Source organism: Ostrea edulis, chromosome 4, assembly GCF_947568905.1.
Source record: "Ostrea edulis chromosome 4, xbOstEdul1.1, whole genome shotgun sequence".
Classification (NCBI taxonomy): Eukaryota; Metazoa; Mollusca; class Bivalvia; order Ostreida; family Ostreidae; genus Ostrea; species Ostrea edulis.
The window spans coordinates 68,179,299-68,198,231 of record NC_079167.1 but is presented as its reverse complement, the minus strand read 5'-3'; the positions used below and the strand labels follow the sequence as shown (position 1 = coordinate 68,198,231).

The window sequence follows — 18,933 nt, the reverse complement described above, 5'->3', positions numbered from 1 at the left end:
AAACAGTTACATTGTTGTACAATAGCATCCACCCAAGGTAGAGATAATACATCTCCTCGTAGATCCGTCACCGACATGCTGGTTGACAGGTCTCACAGGTACACGTTGACCAGGGTTCTTGACTGTAAGGACAATGTTGAAACAGCCGGGGATCAAACTTTCTCTGAGTCCAGCGCTCTCTAAACTCCTGACAGATCTCACAGGTACAGTCCTTATGCGCTATTTCTTCTTCAGGGGTGATGGTACAATACTGCGGACACTTACACTCTAGCCAGGGTTCTCTAGTGTGACCACAACATTTATAGACAAAGGGATAATACGTCAGCTCTGCCAATCTCTCTATCCACTTCTGTTTGGGCAGGATGTTTTCTTTTTTATAATGAAAACAGCCACAAGTGCTCCAAGGTCCTCGGCAATACCCACACACTAGTACATCTTTCTCATCATCCGCGTACCGTTCAAACGACATGATTGAGAAAAATGGTAACAAGTGACCTATTTATATAGTGTTTTTTGAGGAGTCATCAACATGACGTCAGCCATCTGAGGTAGGGGATGTTTTCGAGGACGTCCGCGCTCTCGCCTTTTTAAACGAGCGCAACGTCAAAATCGGGCATTCCGATTTTTTAAAGGAACCAGAACCATGAGCCGTAGAGTAGGACCAGACCCTACAGTGAATGATTATTGTATCAAATGGGAGGAGGATTGGGAGCAAGAGATTGCCCCGCCGGCCTCACGGGAGGCTCTTCCCCCACCGCCCATGAGCCAGGATCTGCCCCCGCCAGAGGAAAACTGGGACGCAGAGTTAGAAGTGGTGCAACGGCCTCCGGGGAGATTGTTTTTTAAACACGGGTGGTTGCCCGTTTTTGTGTTTGACCACGAGCAACCCCCGGAGGAGCAGAAAAAGAAGAGAAGAAAGAAGAAGAAGAACAGACAGTGAGGGGGACCGAGAAGAAAAGAAGAGAAGGAGAAGAGAAGAAGAGAAGGAGAAGAGAGAAGAAGAAGAGAAAAGACCAAGAACAGAGAGAGAGAAAGAAAACAGCCCTTTTCAGGGCTACCCATTCTTTTTGAAAAGACATGGTTGATTACAATGACAAGAAAAAAAAATTTTTTTTTCCAACGTTTTATTAAACTCCAACTATAAACAATAACAATAACATAGTTTACAATACATTCAGTCTTTGACATTGACAAGTTTGTCCTTGATGGGTTCTCGGTTTACGGAAGGTCTCTTTAAACCAATCCGCCACAAAACGATCGCGTTGTAAGGCCGTGCCTTTCCAGGGAAGTAACCATTCTCGTACGGTGCTTCTATGGCGATGGCGTTGATGTAAAAAATACACACAGTATTGTCCACAGACATCCGTATTCAAATCTTGATAACAATGGGTGTTATGAATCCAAGTCTCTCCGTGGCGTTGAATAAAGTCTTGGATGTCTTTATGGCTGGGGGGTAATCCGTAAGAATCAAAATATTCGACGGTAGGGCTACTCAAATACAAACAGACCCAATGCGCTCCAGGGCGATCGTGAGGGTCTGTATTCACCACGATGGCTTTGTGATGAGGTAACAGCTCAGGTATGACATCTCGAGGATACACACCGGCAAACGCCGGTCCTAAATCTCGTTGTAAAACATCTCTCAATTGCTGAGTATCCATCTCTCTCTTAGTAATCGATGCTGACTTCTCGTTGTTTGTTGATTTCTAGCAGATTGTCGAACACGGCATACACCACACAGTTTAAGGTCCTGGCTACGTTGGCGGCAAATTGCACTTCCACTCTCAAGTTCCCCGTCTGTATGAGATGAAATTTATCCGTCTGGGCTTCTTGATCTTTCGTGAAATCCACACACCAGAGGGTGTAACCGTTTTTATACTCTTCTAGGGTAATGTCCGGAGCCCAGTCCTGACCTAATTTTCCCAAGCCTTTGTACAGACTCAAATACGATCTCAGGTACTGATCGTCGGTGAAATTAGGTTCCAAAGGTCGGGTTTCCATCATTTCTCCATTGATACTGATTTCTAATTTCTTGACTCTCTCATTTTGGAAATGAAAGGGGTTTCTGGTATTATCCCCATTAAAAGCCGCATTGTCCACAAAGCCCAACACGATCAGTTTAGGCATCTGTCCTTGAAACAGATGATCGGTGATTTTAGATTGGGTGCCACTAGGAATGGTGAAGGTTTTCACTTCCACTCGTCTCAATGGATATTTCGCCGTTTGAGTACTCAGTTGCTGATTGATGAGATTAATGATACTCGGCACAGGTTTGACTTTCCTCACCCACAAGATCATACTTTGAATGGCCACTTTCCCACTACTCCCGGCAGCGGTCATCATGTAGAACTGGGGTCGAGCGCGATTGAATCGGAGACGGACATCCAAGCCATTAGGGAGACATTTCTCTTGCTCAAACAAATCCAGATGTAATCGATCCATCAACACGATCTCCTTACTGTCTGTAATCTTCTCGTGACGTTTTCTCAACCCTACATTCTTGGAATCATCCAGATACTCGGGAGTCGGAATGACGGCCGCGATGCTGATTTTGTTATTCACTACTGGAAATTCCACAGGAGTTTGAGCCAGATCTTCTAATTTGACCTCATCCATATGTCCTGCCGTATCTTTTTCCCACAAGCTACAGGCTCTCATCTGGGTTTCCAGAGTCTTTGGTGCATAAGACAACAATTTCTCCAGATACGCTTTGTAGGGATAAGTATCCGTCCCCGGGGTAATGACTTTTCCATTGAGACTGACATCGATTTCACTGAACAAGGAATGGAGAATGTTATTCACGGGGGTCGAGGTCGAATGGCCTCCTGTGAGATTCGTTCCATTGGCTTTCGTGAATTTACAGACCATCTGGAGATAAGTTTGGGATAAATCCAGATATTCATCTCCTTGTCCTTTGATTTCAAATTCAATCGGAGCCGTATCCGAGTTGAGGGTACTGGAAATGGGGTAATATTCCATCCATTTCGAATCTTCTAAAGTGACGTTGGTCGGGGGCACTTTAAACAGTTCTAAACTGCTGGTACCACAAGCGCAAGATTCTCTGTGCATCATATTGGAACGATGTGTTACTCAGCGTGAACTGGGATCAAATGTGTTCTGGTCTCCTTCTCACTCCCTTTTTATAGGGTTCTCAGTCGAAAATATCCAGAGAGCGTTTTGGCTTACCCCTTTTCACTAGCTTCCTACCTCCCTACCTAGATCGCTTCCTAGGTTGCTTCCTAGGTCTCTTATGAGGCCCTCCCCGAGCTAAGATACGTTGTTTTCTTTTAACAAATCCTTTTCCTTCCTGTATTCCCACCTGTTTTCCCACCTGTTTTCTTTTGAGGGTCGTGGTTCCAGGCTTCCTGAGTATTCCTGTGCGTGCTTTTCTTCCTCGTTTGGATGGGGCTTTTCGAGATCTTCGCCTACGGGCATACCCTGCTGTCTCTTTCAGGGCTTGGGCACCGTGTGTCTTGAGAGCGTCTTTGAGTGATCGTTTATTATCTAACACATCCATCCCTGTTTTAGCAGCAGCCTTTAAGGCACTTTTAGCCCCCGATTTGAGTAAATCGGTGAAAAATCCTTTTCCCTTCTGCTTTTCAGATTCTGGATCATATTCTTCTGTTGGATGGCTTCTACGTCGTCTCCTCCGATAAGAGCGATAAGGGCGGTCGTAATCATAATATCTCTCTTGATAGACAGGACGTTGTTGTTGTTGTTGCTGTTGTGCGGGGGCTCCACCTAATAATCCACTGATCAGGGGACCCGCCACTTTGCTGGCTATTCCCAGCAGGGCTCCAAGCCCGTGACCCTGCTGCCGTATTAAACCTTTATGGTAGTGCATCTTGATGTAAATGAACTTCGTTAGGGGTTACACCCGCTTTTTATACTTTTTACGCCGTCTCTTTCTCTTCTTTCCTTGGCCCGCTTGACCCACAATGGCATTGGCAATCCACGGAATGAGAAACCAGATTCCGTGTCCTTTCTGGCGTCTGACTCCTCGATGGTACTTCATCTTTCAATACACTTTGCGGAAATGAAGTTTGACTAAGGAGCGCCCATTTAAAAACCCCATAGGACGCCCTAAAGAATTCATGATGTGTACCTCAATGGTATCGAAATATTTCTTACTCAGTTTCAAATATTCGGCTCGAATCGGTTCCCAACGGGCTTGTTGTCGATCGTCGTATTGACCCGTACAGGGGACGACTCTCAATAATTTCAATTTGTTGGTGCCCACCACTTGAGGATCCACAATGTCACAATACACATACATGGCTTTCAGATTGTCGTAGACATCCATGGTCGTGTTCCCCAAGTAATTCACGTTGATCCATTTCGTCATGGTTTCATCGCCCAGGATCATTTTGTCACTATCCAGACCTAGCTTGTACGCTAAGGGTGTAGGGAAACGAATGCACATGGGGGTGGTTCTCAGTGCTTTCCCATTAAACTGATACTCGACACGATCGTACTCGGGGTGATACACTAAGATCTGGTTGTTCCCCTCGTCGTTAGGATTCCCTAACTCACTCCATACTTTCCACAGGGTTCTCCTTAAGGCTGCGTTGATTTCATTGATTAACGCCAAAGGTTGTGTATAAGCTCCGGGTCGGAAGTGAATGCGAATGATATCGAAGGGAAATAAACTATCCCCTCCCGCAAAGAGATGGGACCATGGCGTCAGATCCCAGGGGACCACCACCTCACACCTGGCCATCGTGACTTTACCCATATTCTCTGTCTTAAATCTTTCCCATTTATAAGTGTTGGGATCTTGGACATGTTTCGTATACGGATCTGGAATGAGAACGTCCACATAAGCCTCGCTATCCGATACGTTTTGTAAGTTGGCCGAGTACATCATTTCGGTCAATCCGACTTCCCATGCTCCATCCGTTAAGTCCATGGTGTGTGGCAATAACGTTTTAAATTGAGCAGTCGTATTCGTCGGAAACGATTCCATCGAACCATCACTCAACAGAGTCATGTAAAACCCTTCTCCTCCAGCCATGATGTCTTAAATGAGCCCCTGTCTCTGTTTCCTTCTCTATTTATACACAACACCGTTTTGTTTTTTCACAATTTTTTATTTGAAACAACATACAACATAATGTTAATACACAATTTTACATGTCATTCTTCTTGATCGCGGCCACCACCACCCCACATCAACGCATCCGAGTCTTCCAACTCTAGTGTTCGTCTCGGGACTAAGCGTCGTCGCATCACCAGATAGTGTCGGGTTCCCCAGCAATCGGCTACATCATAACCTTCATTGATCATGTCTTTGAAATGTCGGAGACAGTCCTCGGAATGGTCAAACCAAGGACTCTCATTTAAGGTCCAATCGGATTCGTCTTGTCGTCCCATCAATCCCCAGAAGGCTTTGACTTTCCAGCGAAACTCTTGATACTTGGTCTTCATGATAAAGGCTGACCATCCGTGAGGTATCAGTATACGTTTGTACAAGTACACAGGATGCGTGGAGGTTTTGTGTTGTTTACAATGCATCAAACACATCTGCTTATCCGCAAACCATGCCGTTTTCTTTCCCTCTTGTTTCCAGGCGTACTGTGTGTTAGCCATGGTGAACTGATGAATCTGAAGAAGATCGTTCCTGTTTTATACTCGGGCTCGCTAACGTCATTTGTGGACTAGGCATGACGTAGCCCACCAAAGAACTTAAGGTCACCATCCAAAAATCGCGATTGGGATCGCCTAAGGCTAACATGACGACCGAAGTGATAATGATGGTTAAACACAGGAATAATTGTGCAAAATACACAATTTCTGCTCGAGGGACTTTTTCACCCAAGAAAGTCCACTGGTTGGTCATGGCCGAATGAGATCCGCTTGCGGAATCCATGAATCAAAACTGGGAGGATATCCTTTCCAACGCACTTTGACTTCTGAAATGACTTTTTTTCCCACACGCCGCTTTTTATACCCTAAGATTTCTTCCACTTCATAGACATCATCGTCTTTAATCACTTGTTGTAATTCCTTCTCGTAAAACGTTCCTTCTAATTCTTCCCCGTGATCATCTTGAATACGATAGACGTTTCGTCCTGGCACTTTTCTAGAGATGGTAAACAGTTCTTTGGTCCAATTCGGTAAATATCCTTTTTCAAACGTACGTTTGGCTTTACTAATGCGTACACGATCCCCCACTTGCAAGCGACTCGTGGTATCGGCACTCTGTTTTCCATACAAGGTTTTCCATACGGTCAAGACATTCTTGGCATTGACTTGAGCAGGAGCTCGCCGGATACTGCGATGATAGTTATGATTGTAACCATACACCAGATCCCCCAAGACATCGACATACCGTCGTGTTTTATGACGTGTAAAATACCGCCACATGCGTGCTTTCAGCGTGCGTTGAAAACGTTCCACAATACTGGCTTTGGTTTCGGCATTACGGGTCGTAAAGAAATGAATGGATTTGAAGGTTTGACGAAATTCCTTATTGGTAAATTCTTTTCCTTGATCGGACTGAATGCGCACGGGGCAACGTCCCTCTCGAAAAATCCGTCGTAAGCCTCGTATCATTTCTTTCCCCGTTTTCTGTTTTAAAGGCACGACCCAGGAATATTTAGACAGCACGTCAATGGCACATAATAAAAACGTATACCCATTATTGTCTTGTTTCAAGCTGGAGACATCGGCTAAATCTAATTGCCATTGTTCATCCATACCCGTCACTCGTGTTTGTCGTCGCTTGAATTTCCTCCGTATCGGTTTATGCAAGGTATAGGTATCTTGAGCTTTCACCCATTCTCGAATTTGAGACAGGGTAATCTTGTGTCCTAATTGACGCACTTGACGATACAACGCCTGGACTCCCCCATACCCTGTCTTGGGATCGTAATACAGTCGCTGTAAGATCTGTTCTGCTTTCATGGTAGATTTAACCATTTTCCAATTTCACGTGATGTCTTTTTACCAGCCTCCCTGATATTTTTAGGGGTCATCATTCGTCTGGGAGTTTCATAGAAAGATTGGTCAAAACCCGAGATTTCTTGAAATCCGCTCTCATCTTCTTCTTCTATAGGTTTAGGCGTACTGATTTTTCCGGGCTTGTCCATGGCTTTTATAACATCCCGATTGGTCACATATCCTTTGGGAGCATGAGTCTCTTTTAACGCTTGAGCAAATTCCTCTAATCCCGCGGGGGGATCACGATGTCTTAAGGGTCTTTGTCGCTGGGCTTCGGTCATTAAATCCACAATATTGGAATCGGGAACCCTGCGTCCTCTATAGCTGATTTCTCCTTCTTTATTCCAACTCACCACTTTGGATTTCTTGAGATGATCGAGTAATAAACCTGCTTTCTTTTGACCCGGTTTATTGACGCTTTTGATAATCTGTTCCTCCAAGTCATCGGGTGCTGCGGCAGCTGAGGGTGGTGAGGCGGCACTGGCTGCACTGGTTGGGGAGGGCCGAGTGGCTGGGGTGGGATGTCGAGCTTGTTGTAAATATTGACGATAGCGATGAAGTTGATGCCCGTACAACCCCACTTTTTCTTTCTCGGTTAAATCATCTCGATGTTCAATCTCGTCCAAATCACTGCGTAAACCAATAGTCGAGGTAAATTCGGGAGGTTTAGGTAATTTGCCTTTTAATTCGTTGAGCATCGCTTCCGGTACCAACACCATTTTTCGACTCATGATTTCTTACAAATCTTGCCACACACAAACGAACCCAATCCTTTTTGGTGGATGAGTATACCTCGTCGTTTTTTCACGGGTTGAGTCCGGACTAAGCGTCTTAAGATGTGTTTCTTTCGACCCAGTTGTCGCTTCTGAGTAGGATTGAGAGGAATCACCCCTTTTAATAGATTGTACACAATCTCACAAATCTTTAAAATGCAGTCATTGGAACAATGTTTCAACACCTCTGTCTTTAATTTGCTGGAATAGTGAGGAGCCGCTAACGTCTGCAAGAGCGGTAAATGAGGTCGTAATCGACATTCACACTTCTTCGTATGAGCCATGGTAATGAAGGGTGGGGCACCTTACCCCTCCTTTTTATACCTAGTCCAGGACAACGGCACTCGGATGTTTAGGATCAAAACGCTTGTGATGGACGGTCTCTTCGTGACGATTGCGGTTCTCTCTCGCATTGAAGACCAGAGGGCAAAATTTACATTTATATTTCTTTTGCACCTGAACCGGTGTTGAGGTGGTTAAGGGTTGAAATTTCATGCTTCCAAAGGTATGAGCAAAACTCGGTAGAGCAGTATCACTGGTTCTGGAACTTCCTATAGGCCCATGCATGGGTCGTTCCATTTTCTTTTGAGCTAATCCGGCTTTCAGATTGGCTAACGTTTTAGTGGCCTTGGGGGGAGTGGCCTTGGGAAACGGCATCTTCACAATGAGAGGGGTTTTCTTTGGAGCCCAATTGGGAAACGGATTCTTCATCCTGAGAGGTGTCTTCTTAGGGGATTTCTTAGGGGACTTCTTAGGTGTCTTCTTAGGTAAGCGAATAATGAGTTTAGGAATTCTCTGAGGTGATTTTTTAGCTTTCTTAGCCCGTGGTTTCTTGGTTTTCTTGGGTTGTCCCCCACGGGGCTTACGGCCTGTTTCCCATTTGAATAAATGACGGATAATGGTCCCTCCTAAGAATCCGGCGCCTCCTCGTTTCAAAATGGCTTTTTTACGCTCTTCTTCATTGGACTTCTTATCGGCAATGACACTCAAGTCTTGGCGATGGGATTGAATGAACCGCTGAGTGATTTTATTGCCTGGTAAGACGCCTCGCAATAAATTTCGAGCGCCCATCGCAAACCAGTTGAGTAAGGCTCTACGTCCTAATTCAATGAGATGGCTCCGTTGAACGGGATCCCGTTCCCGTTGTAAACGGCGTAACGTTTTGACTAATTTACTCTTCGCGGAAGGTCTACCCATGATGAAGACTGTCTTTCGAATGATACACCTGCCCATGATGTGACATTATTTATACTCTCGGGGGCATGTGCACAGCCAAGTTGGTAAAGAGTTGACTTCTTAATCTTAAATCGTCCGACGTCTGAGGACTCAAGTCCACTAGTAAATACCCGTGAGGTACACGGGTGGCGTCCTCATAGGCTGGAAGTAAATGCGGCATTTGTAATTGCCGACTTAACACCCCAATCTGAGATTTATCTCGAGGATTTTTAAACAGCACAAGATAGTGAGCATTCAGACTGATGGTACGATGTTGTACTGCTCGATCAAACAGATTTTGTGTGATATAAATGACACTGGTATTGCGATGATGCGCTTTGCGCGTAAACCAGTCGACAATCGATTCGATGGCTTTACCTCCCATCATATCATCAAAAATGAGTAGATGACGCGTACTGAGATCCGCCACTATCTGCTCATCGTCTTGAGGTATATTGCGGATAAAAGTGACCTTGTCCTGTAAGGATTCGTACGCGGACTGCCATTCTCGATAACACCATACTATCTTTTCGGGAGGCGGTGCAATCCACTGTGTATTTTGCACCAGTTGCTTGACAAATTCCGTTTTACCCGATTTAGAGGGTCCAGCCACCACCATGGTAAATTCATGTTTCAACTGAAAAGGTTCAAGTGTCTCGTAGGTATACATCTTGATAAATGACACAAGTTCATGGGATCATACATATTTATTAACAAATAAAAATACGTACAGCTTGCTCAACACCATGTCTACAAATAGGACATTGTTTCAGTCCCGTAGCACATATAGCACAAGTACATAAATGACCACAAGGTAAAAAAGCAATTCTCAAGTCTCGTTCTAAACAAATGTGACATTTCTGGGTACACATTGGATTCCCTGCCGCGTCTAAGGGTAAGCCTTCCCAATCGCAACCACTGTCTTTAGCGCGGGCATAGGCATTGAAGGCTTGTCGTACCCATTGTTTACCCTTATTACACTTCAGGTAAGGACAGTGAGGATACCAATAAGCATGTTGTATCCAAGGATTGTCGACAGCTCCCCAATGGTGAAGTCCAAAGTTGCAATAAAAACAGCACGTGTTATCCCCGTACCCTTTGTAAAAGTATCCCGCTTCTGCAATGGTAGGTAATAGGTTCTGCAAGTGTTCGGGAGCATTTTCAAACGACGTTACTCGATCTGACAGTAGAGCATAACGTGGTGTACCCGGGTTATGTAGTGATTCGTAGTCCGTCATTTTGCCGACTGATGGTTTTCTCTAGCATGTCCTTTTTAATACCCGTAAGGCAGCGTGTCATAGTTATGAATACGTTGACGTTTATCATACACCATGCGGTATTTCTTCACCAGAGGAATGGTTCGCACATCATGTTGGCGGGTTCGTTGAATAAAGTGTGGATAGCTGACATGGACTTCTTCTTCTTCTCCTTTTAACATTTTTTCCAACGTATCGAGAGACACGACTCTAGAGGCACGATAATTGAGTGTCAATCCTTTGACTTTGCAGACAGATTTTCCATTCTGGGTCTCGTATGCATAATTTTTGGGCCCGCCCGACATGTACTTGATGATACGATCTCCACCCAATTCATCGGTCCAGCCGCCTAAACTGTTGATAATGGTCGGATTGAACTGGGTCTCGTCGTGCTGATAGATGATACTATCCGTGTCAAAGTATAAGACACGCTCTCCCAACGGCTGTAACGTCTTGTACAAATGTAAACGAGCATGAGCTGTTGTAAAACACGCCAGCACCACGTTTCCAAAGGGACAGTCTTCTAAAAATTCTTCTTTCTCCTGATAATTGATCAGCATCATATCACATTCGGGGCGTTCACGATTTTCTAAGAGTTCGATGCCTTTGACTTCTAAAGTGGCATCTTGTAATTTCTGTTGTAATTCTTCTTCTTCCGTGAGATACAGGGATTTGGGTAATTGTAATCGTTGAGCAAATTTTCCCCACAAACAATTTAAAAAGAGTTTGGCAATGGTTCTTCGGACCGGATTTTTCTGGATGTCTGCCGGATTCATGGCAATGCCTTCTCGTTGCTGAATTTCCTCAATGTAATGTTGCTGCTGTTGGGCTGTTTGACAATCCTCGGGGAATCCGGAAGCTTCTTGTTTAATTTTCAAAAAGGTGTTGATATACGCTCGAAATAAGTGGTCACTGGTTTTCTCAAAATGCCAAACTTCGTAAATGCGGTCGAGACGATAGCCTAGATCTAATGCTTTGTGAAGTTCGGTGGTCACCCAGGTGCCCGTGAGACTGCGTTCAGAATCGGTGTGCTGGCACCGCTCGTCGGGTCCTAAGTTGCGCTGTTCCGCACAGGTGCGGCATAAGGGAAAGAGTAATTTACCCCCGGTCTTGTAAGGTAATACGGGGTGATACAGCTCTCGGGGTGGGAGGACACGACAACGAATGAGCCCGAAATAGTCTCTGACATCGGTGAAATGGCTGGTGATGACTTGGGGATGTTGGACGGGAAATGGCTTGTATTTCAACACGTACGGGTACAGGGAACAGACATCCACGTATCGCATGTCACCCTCCTCACAATACAGTCGTGTAGCATTGGTCCGGCCTCCGTACAAAGCGTCACGGGGATTCAAAGGATCTTGTATATCGACTCCTTGTAAAAATTCCTGTAAGTCGGGATTGGTCTGGGTCTGACGATCAAACTCGTGTTCCCATATGCTCACGACTGTATAGCCTTGGTCTTCTAAAGCACTGGCTCGTTTTAAGGTGTCCAGGTAGAGGTCTTGATACGTATGCTGAACACGATGAGGATGCATGTCAGTCAACAGATTCGGGAAACAGGTGGGACAGCCGTGCCAGTAACAGCCATAGAATTCGTACACGATACGAGATTCCTCATCATACCCATCTACTGTATAGGGTCCAAGCGTGACTTCGCCCCCATTTCTAGCATGTCGTATGCAGTGATGTTGATGTTCTAGCCAGGCGAACCATCGACAAGCTTTAGCTGAATATCGTCGTGCTGGCCGGTAGCCCATATTGGGAATGATGGCGATGGTATTTTCAACCATGAATCCTCTTCGGTAGGCTAAATTAGCCGTGCTGGCAAACGTGATGGATTCTTGAAAGGGGTCTACTTCCACCAGATCAAACAGGGTGGACTTGAAATGGGCACAACACCGGCGTAAAATATCCACATCCGAGATGCAGTAAGCTAAGAATTCTTTCTGGAAATCAAAGACTTTGCCCTCTTGTTGATGGTACCAAGTATAGAAGGCTTCACGATTGGCGGTGGACATATCGTCAGGATTGTAGAAATGAGCGGCCGGGTAAGGACCCACATACTGCTGGTTCTCTGTCGTGTTGAAAAAGTGCGGGAAATATCCTTTTTTCAATTCCGTTAATCCGAAAGCAGAGGGCATCTTGGCAAGAGCAAAGGGTAGAAAGTTGTAAGAATCGATGAATCTCAACCCCAAGACTTGCATGGATAAGATTTTACTGCCGTTCAGGATGACGGTGGGTTTGATACACGCCGTGTGAACCAGGTAATTCAAAATAAACTGCCCATCGTATCCTTTGAAATTGTGGGCAATGATGGTGGCTTCATCGTGTTTGAGTTCCACATGGCCTTGCTCATCGGTCTCGCTCTGTAAGAGCCATTCCATAAACTGTTTTAACGTGTCGGGTCCTTGAAATAGGAAGCGGCGTTGTGATCCGAATCCTTCACAATGAGAACAGGGCTTGTCGATATCCACACTGTCGCAATGTTGACACACACGTTCTGCCACGCATAAATTGGGAATGTGAATACCGTTTTCCTGACTGCATTCGAAATCGTAATAAATGTATATTTTCAACTCCTCTTCTTCTTCTTTTTCTTTCTTAGGTTTGGGTTTCGTCTGTACAAAGCAGTGATGAGGCATGGTGACGACTTTGTGACAGATGCGGCATTCGGTTTGACCCCCACACGCGTGGCGTTTTAATAATTTCTTGGACATCCATTTCTGACACTGGTTACAACGCCCCATTAAACTGCAGACCGTGGTCGTTGTATTACTGCTGTAGGGTTTTAAATGGTTCTGGTAACAAGCTGCATTTCTGAAAAATCCCTTACAATGAGGGCAATTCGTCTGAGTCCCGTCCGGGGTACAGGGGGTATCGGCTAAACAAAATGAGCATCGATGAGGACAGACGGTCCGATGATCTTCAATGTGACTGTAACCAACATCGCAATAATCGCAATAGTATCCGTTTTCCGTCACTCCAGGCATAGACACAATGGCATCGTAATGCTCGTTATCCAGCAGGATATTCAAACAAGTCCCGTACTCCGGTCCTTTGTAAATAGGTTCCAGTCGTAAACGAGTTGTATTCGTTTTGAATTGAAATATTTTCAATCGATACTGTGGGGCGAGCGCGTGCTGTAATTGCTCCCATTCACGTGGCCCACACGGCTGGTTCATAACACACCCAGCTTGTTCCATCAAGGCTATCGCTTCTCGTTTCTGATCGAGAGAATCTTTATCCCCTTTTCTCATGCGTAACCATTTCGTTTCCCATACCGGGTCGTTTGATTTCTGGCTGTGTAGACGTGCTACCACAATAGCCCGGGACAAGCAGAGAGAATCCTCAGGATTTTGAATGCGAACGATCGCTCTCTTGGAGGTTTTGAATTTTTCCTTATCCACGTGTAGATGTTTTTTCTTAGTGCACCCGCTGCCTTGTGGATATTTGACATGGAAAAAATCCATCTGCACTGCCCCGTCGGTGATTAGGAATTCCTTTTTAGATTGCTGGACGGATTCTATTTTGTTCAGAATTTTGTCCTCGTTGAGCTGATTGGACTGCGTAAATTCGTACCAAATAGCTGAATCCAGAGACGGGTGCCGAATATTTAAACGTAGATAATCATTGGGATTGCACTGCATTTCCTGTTTCACATTTTTTAACATATCCCGGAAGAGCCGACGAATGAAGGCTGTATTTTCTTTCTCTGGAATAGGTTTGAAAGCAACATTGTAGACATTTTCCTTGACTTTAAATTTCCGTGATTGACGTCCTCGTTCCAGTTGAATTTTGTAATAATCCGAAATGAGTTTCTTTTTCCCCCCTCCCCGCTGTAAATACTGTAGTCGTCGTTGATTCTCTCTGCGGAGTTGTAATTCACGCTGCCGTTGTCTGTTCAGCTGATCATTCAAAAATCTCAATCGCTGTTCAATATAACTCCGTGGAAGTCCAGTAGGTAACTTGTCTGACATGATGTCAAAAGTGACACCCAATGCACCGCGCGCCGCTTTATATATATTACCTGTAGACAGCGCTGGGTAAAACTAGGGACCGTGCCAGCTCTGGGGATTGTACCATTGTTCTTTAATAAACATGTCAACTTAAAACCTTGTGTTATTCTTTTAGATTTAATACACTGTTATTCTTTTAGATTTAATACACAGGATTTCACTGGATTTTCAGAAAAATAGCAGGAACTCATTCCAGGAACTCAAAGCGAAAGTACCGCATCATAGACCAGCGGCCATAGGCCAGTCTATTCACCCGCTCTACAACCCCTGCTGGGGTTGACCCCGTCCTAGTGCACTCCGTTGACCCCGACACCGCTTGACCAATCAAAAACCCCCTTACTTGACCTCATTTGCATAAAAAGTGCACTCAGTTGAACCCCCTATCGGGACGCCTTATACTACTGCCATATGCAACCTTGTAGTCGAAGCAATATATTTCGTGGTGGTGGTAGACTACAATTTTGTATATTTTTTTAACTTCATGAGTGGAAAAAAATATGAAAGATGGAATCGATATGAATCTGTGAGAATTCATGGAAATTGATGGCGGTATAGATCCTTTAAAGATCTGGACATGTTCGATAAAAGACAATATTCAATTACGATTGTCTACTATTTCTAGAAGTTCTGCATGATAATCTGATTTTACGATCGTTAGAACGTTGGCAGATAATGAGAAGGAAAGTATTTTGTGGTGAAACTATCGACCATTTGAAAGAACCCTACATCAACCGTAATTGATCTTTCTTTTTTTTTTTAAAGAGAGAGCGAAAAATCTTTCATTACTGTGAAGTACAAGATTCAGATAGTCATTTGTATCTTCAAAAGTAAAATAATTATCGAGGGAGTCAGTACTCATTGTTTAGCATTCGAAGATATATCTATGCTATCATGGTCCATCATTTTTCTTGTGAATCTTAAAACCTGCAAATCTGTCTTCTATACCCAGTATAACTTTATTTTAAAAACTACGTTGCGTTTAACACGATTTATTACAGTAGGTGATATCGAGGGAGTTTATCGGGAGTTGAAGATCAATTTCAATATAAAATATACTTGTTTCTGTGTTTCGGCTAATTCAAATATTTAAATTGAATTTGGAGCATATATAAATAACACGCACGTTAAGAATCTTATTCTTGAAGTAGGTATATTGTTTTAACTTTCTTTTGCATTAAGTAATGTTCACCTTCGCCCTCTTTTATGAAACGTGTTTGTTTAAAAAGAAAGAGAAAAGAGTTTAGATTTGGCATGCAGAACCAAACACCACCTATACAAACAAACGACTAAATGCCAAAACATTTCCTCTGTACAATTCAACATGTTCAGCGGGTATTCTTGATTTACTTTTATATACCAAAGAATTCGTGATCAGAATGTGTTAAGAATGTTTTATGCTACGACTTGTCCTTGTTTTCCATTTTTTTCCGCAATGCTGCATACTGATAACTTCATTCTCGGATATATGTAAGAAGTAACAATGAGATGATGATCCACAGATGATGTTAGGATTTACATTTAGAACACGATGAAAAAGTATTTTAAAAATCGAACAAATGCATGAATGGAATTGCTCTCAAAAATTTTACGACAATGTAGTATCTCAACCAGCTCAACAAGCCAGCCTGAAAAATCACAGAATGAAATGACGAAGGAAAAAACCCCATTTATCAGTCAACAAGATGTGGAGTAAATTACTTTTGTCATCAAAATTAAGGTACTATGTCCCTCTCATAAGAACAATAACTCTTACATTGATCAACTACTATTGATTTATCATAACTCCCAACATCGATTTTATGTATTTTTATACCCCCCGCAAACGAAGTTTTTTTTTGGGGGGGGGGGTATACTGGAATCACTCTGTCCGTCCGTCCGTTTGTCCGTAGACGCAATTTGCCCGAAGTTTATTTCTAATACCGCTGGACATATTTCATTCAAACTTTATGCACATCTTCTATATATTATGTAGTTGTGCATCTCCTATTTTCATTGAAATATTTTAACAGTTATAGAAGTTACGCACATTTTCTTTTCATTTTGGGGGTTGCGCACTTTGTCCAGAGTTTAATTCTAATACCGTTGAACATATTTGATTCAAACTTTATTCTCATCTTATATATATAATGTAGGTGTGCATCTTCTATTTTCATTGAAATATTTTAACAGTTATGGAAGTTACGGACATTTTCTGGTTTGGTTGTACTTGTAGTAATAGACACAATTTGTCCAGAGTTTATTTCTAATACCGTTTTACACTCATAAGTCAATCAGGAATTGAAGAAGTGGAAAGAAGTTCAACAATGAAGTTCAACTACATTTCTTCTCATCCGTCCGTCTGTCCGTAGACGCAATTTGTCCGAAGTTTATTTCTAATACTGCTGGACATATTTCATTCAAACTTTATGCACATCTTCTATATATACTAATGTCATTTATTTACTGACAAAATCAAAGACAAAGTAAAGTTGGCATAACATAATGATCTTTAACAAAGTGAATTTAAACTAAAGACTAGAAGAGTTGACCAGGGATTTGCAATCATACAGCCTAAAATGTGCCAAATAGTATTCATTGTTTATATTAAGCATATTTTTAATATTTCATGTACTGCTGTACTGTAGAATATACACTTCTGCATTCACATTGATTGCCCTGTAGATAATGTGAAAATATCCAATGTGCTTGCATTAAATATTTCCCATCATCTTATATGCCCCGCGGGGGGTATTAGTCCCATTAGGACAGTTCTAGTTTACATGGATGAATTGATACGTATAATTCCTTACATGGATAAATTCAAATGATTCCTTACATCGACGAAATATGATTCTTTACATATATGAATTAATATGGATCTAATTTGTATCAACCTAATTGACATCAGGCGTATTAGATCCGCACCATATACTCTTAAGCAGCGTATAATGCGCGGATCTAGGAAGTCTGGTTTTGATTGATTGATTGAATATTGTTTAACGTCCCTCTCGAGAATATTTCACTCATATGGAGACGTCACCACTGCCGGTGAAGGGCTGCAAAATTTAGGCCTATCCACGGCGCTAATGGCCTTTGAGCAGGGAGGTATCTTTATCGTGCCACACCTGGTGTAACACGGGACCTCGGTTTTTGCGGTCTCATCCGAAGGACCACCCCTATTAGTCGCCTCTTACGACAAGCAAGGGGGTACTGAGGACATATTCTAACCCTGATCCCCACGGGACAATTATATTGTAATTATACCCCCCGCATCAAGTTGTGGGGGGGGGGGGGTTATACTGGAATCGGGTTGTCCGTCTGTCTGTCCGTCCGTCTGTAGACGCAATGGTTTCCGGGCTCTAAAGCATCATCCTTTCCACCTACCGTCACCATATCATAGATATGGACTACCCATGGGATGAAGATGTTCCCTATCGATTTTGGGGTCCAAAGGTCAAGCGCACTGGACATCGAAGTAGCAATATGGTTTCCGGGCTCTAAAGCGTTATCCTTTCCACCTACAGTCACCATATCATACATATGGACTACCCATGGGATGAAGATGTTCCCTATCGATTTTGGGGTCAAAAGGTCAAAGTTCAAGCGCACTGGACATCGAAATAGCAATATGGTTTCCGGGCTCTAAAGCGTTATCCTTTCCACCTACAGTCACCATATCATACATATGGACTACCCATGGGATGAAGATGTTCCCTATCGATTTGGGGGTCAAAAGGTCAAAGGTCACGCGCACTGGACATCGAAGTAGCAATATGGTTCGGTTTGTCATGCCTTTTGTTTTTTACACTCAGAAAAGAGGTAGTTTATACCTATTACCAACGCCCTTTGGGAGATTGGGGTAAGCGGGGGGTATTCTTAGTGAGCATTGCTCACAGTACCTCTTGTTTGTATATGAAGTTATTGTGTCACACTACAATTAATTTAAAAATACAACAACATTTTGTCATTAGAGATACACTGATATTGTTTGTGTTTTAAAGACAGTTACTTTAAGAATGAATTAAAGATTAAAGACAAAATTATGTTCATAGATACTGCTTGGTAAGCTGATTTAGACACAAAAAACAAGAGTCGCGACACCCGCTTATCTGTGTGTTAAAAGAATGTTTATTATACTGCAAATATTACATCTCAACACGTCTAATAAAGATGATATATAGATATATATAGAGAGAGAGAGGGAGAGAGAACGAGGGGGGGGGGGGGGGGGGTTAGAGATTCATCCCTAATAAGAGTTGAGGGAAATTTTAAGAACCTTATATCTTAAGTACCCGAGTCATTTTAATACTAAAAAAAATATTTGTTACTATTTTCAACCTGGGTTGTTGAAATCTTGAATTCTACGGTTTTAGGATAATAAACAAAATCATATCTATCTCTTTCAATGATTACATAATTTCACCAATCTATTGTGGTTGTTTTGTTTTTTCATTCAATAATTTTCTTCATGGAATTCTAATTTGTACAGCTGTTATCCTGAGATACGTATTATGTGACGCGACTTAATCTTGACCTTGTATGACAAATTTTATTTACATTTCTACAGCATCCACAGTTTGTATTTGACTGCCGATCAGCACTAATGGAAACTGGTGAAACCCACTTACTCTTATTTACTGCACAAATGGATACGCTTTATTTTGTAAACAAGAAAAAAAATTATCACGATTTTTTTCGGAAAGGGGAGGGGGGTATCCAAAGTGGGGCAAGTGTTATGCAAATAACAAT

General features: G+C 43.0%; 2 protein-coding genes across 2 annotated transcripts; both read right to left on the bottom strand.

Annotated features, from left to right (window-relative positions):
• Positions 1-1,668: 1,668 nt before the first annotated feature.
• On the bottom strand, positions 1,669-3,072 carry LOC130053836 (uncharacterized protein F54H12.2-like). Its single transcript, XM_056161440.1, has 2 exons — positions 2,038-3,072; positions 1,669-1,908 (listed from the first exon to the last, which is right to left on the bottom strand). Exons 1-2 carry the CDS (start codon positions 3,070-3,072, stop codon positions 1,669-1,671), a joined length of 1,275 nt encoding a protein of 424 aa, XP_056017415.1.
• A 5,889-nt stretch (positions 3,073-8,961) lies between these two features.
• On the bottom strand, positions 8,962-10,168 carry LOC130053835 (death-associated inhibitor of apoptosis 1-like). The gene is made up of 3 exons (XM_056161439.1): positions 9,890-10,168; positions 9,348-9,567; positions 8,962-9,092 (listed from the first exon to the last, which is right to left on the bottom strand). Exons 1-3 carry the CDS (start codon positions 10,166-10,168, stop codon positions 8,962-8,964), a joined length of 630 nt encoding a protein of 209 aa, XP_056017414.1.
• Between the last annotated feature and the right edge of the window lie 8,765 nt (positions 10,169-18,933).

Coding starts and splice junctions, on each gene's coding strand:
- LOC130053836 (XM_056161440.1), bottom strand. CDS start 3,072: ATGATGCACAGAGAATCTTGCGCTTGTGGTACCAGCAGTTTAGAACTG. Junction 1,909..2,037: donor TTCATTTCCAAAATGAGAGA/GTCAAGAAATTA, acceptor AAATTAGGTCAG/GACTGGGCTCCGGACATTAC.
- LOC130053835 (XM_056161439.1), bottom strand. CDS start 10,168: ATGACGGACTACGAATCACTACATAACCCGGGTACACCACGTTATGCT. Junction 9,568..9,889: donor GTAATAAGGGTAAACAATGG/GTACGACAAGCC, acceptor GAACCTTTTCAG/TTGAAACATGAATTTACCAT. Junction 9,093..9,347: donor GCAGATAGTGGCGGATCTCA/GTACGCGTCATC, acceptor ATTTACTTCCAG/CCTATGAGGACGCCACCCGT.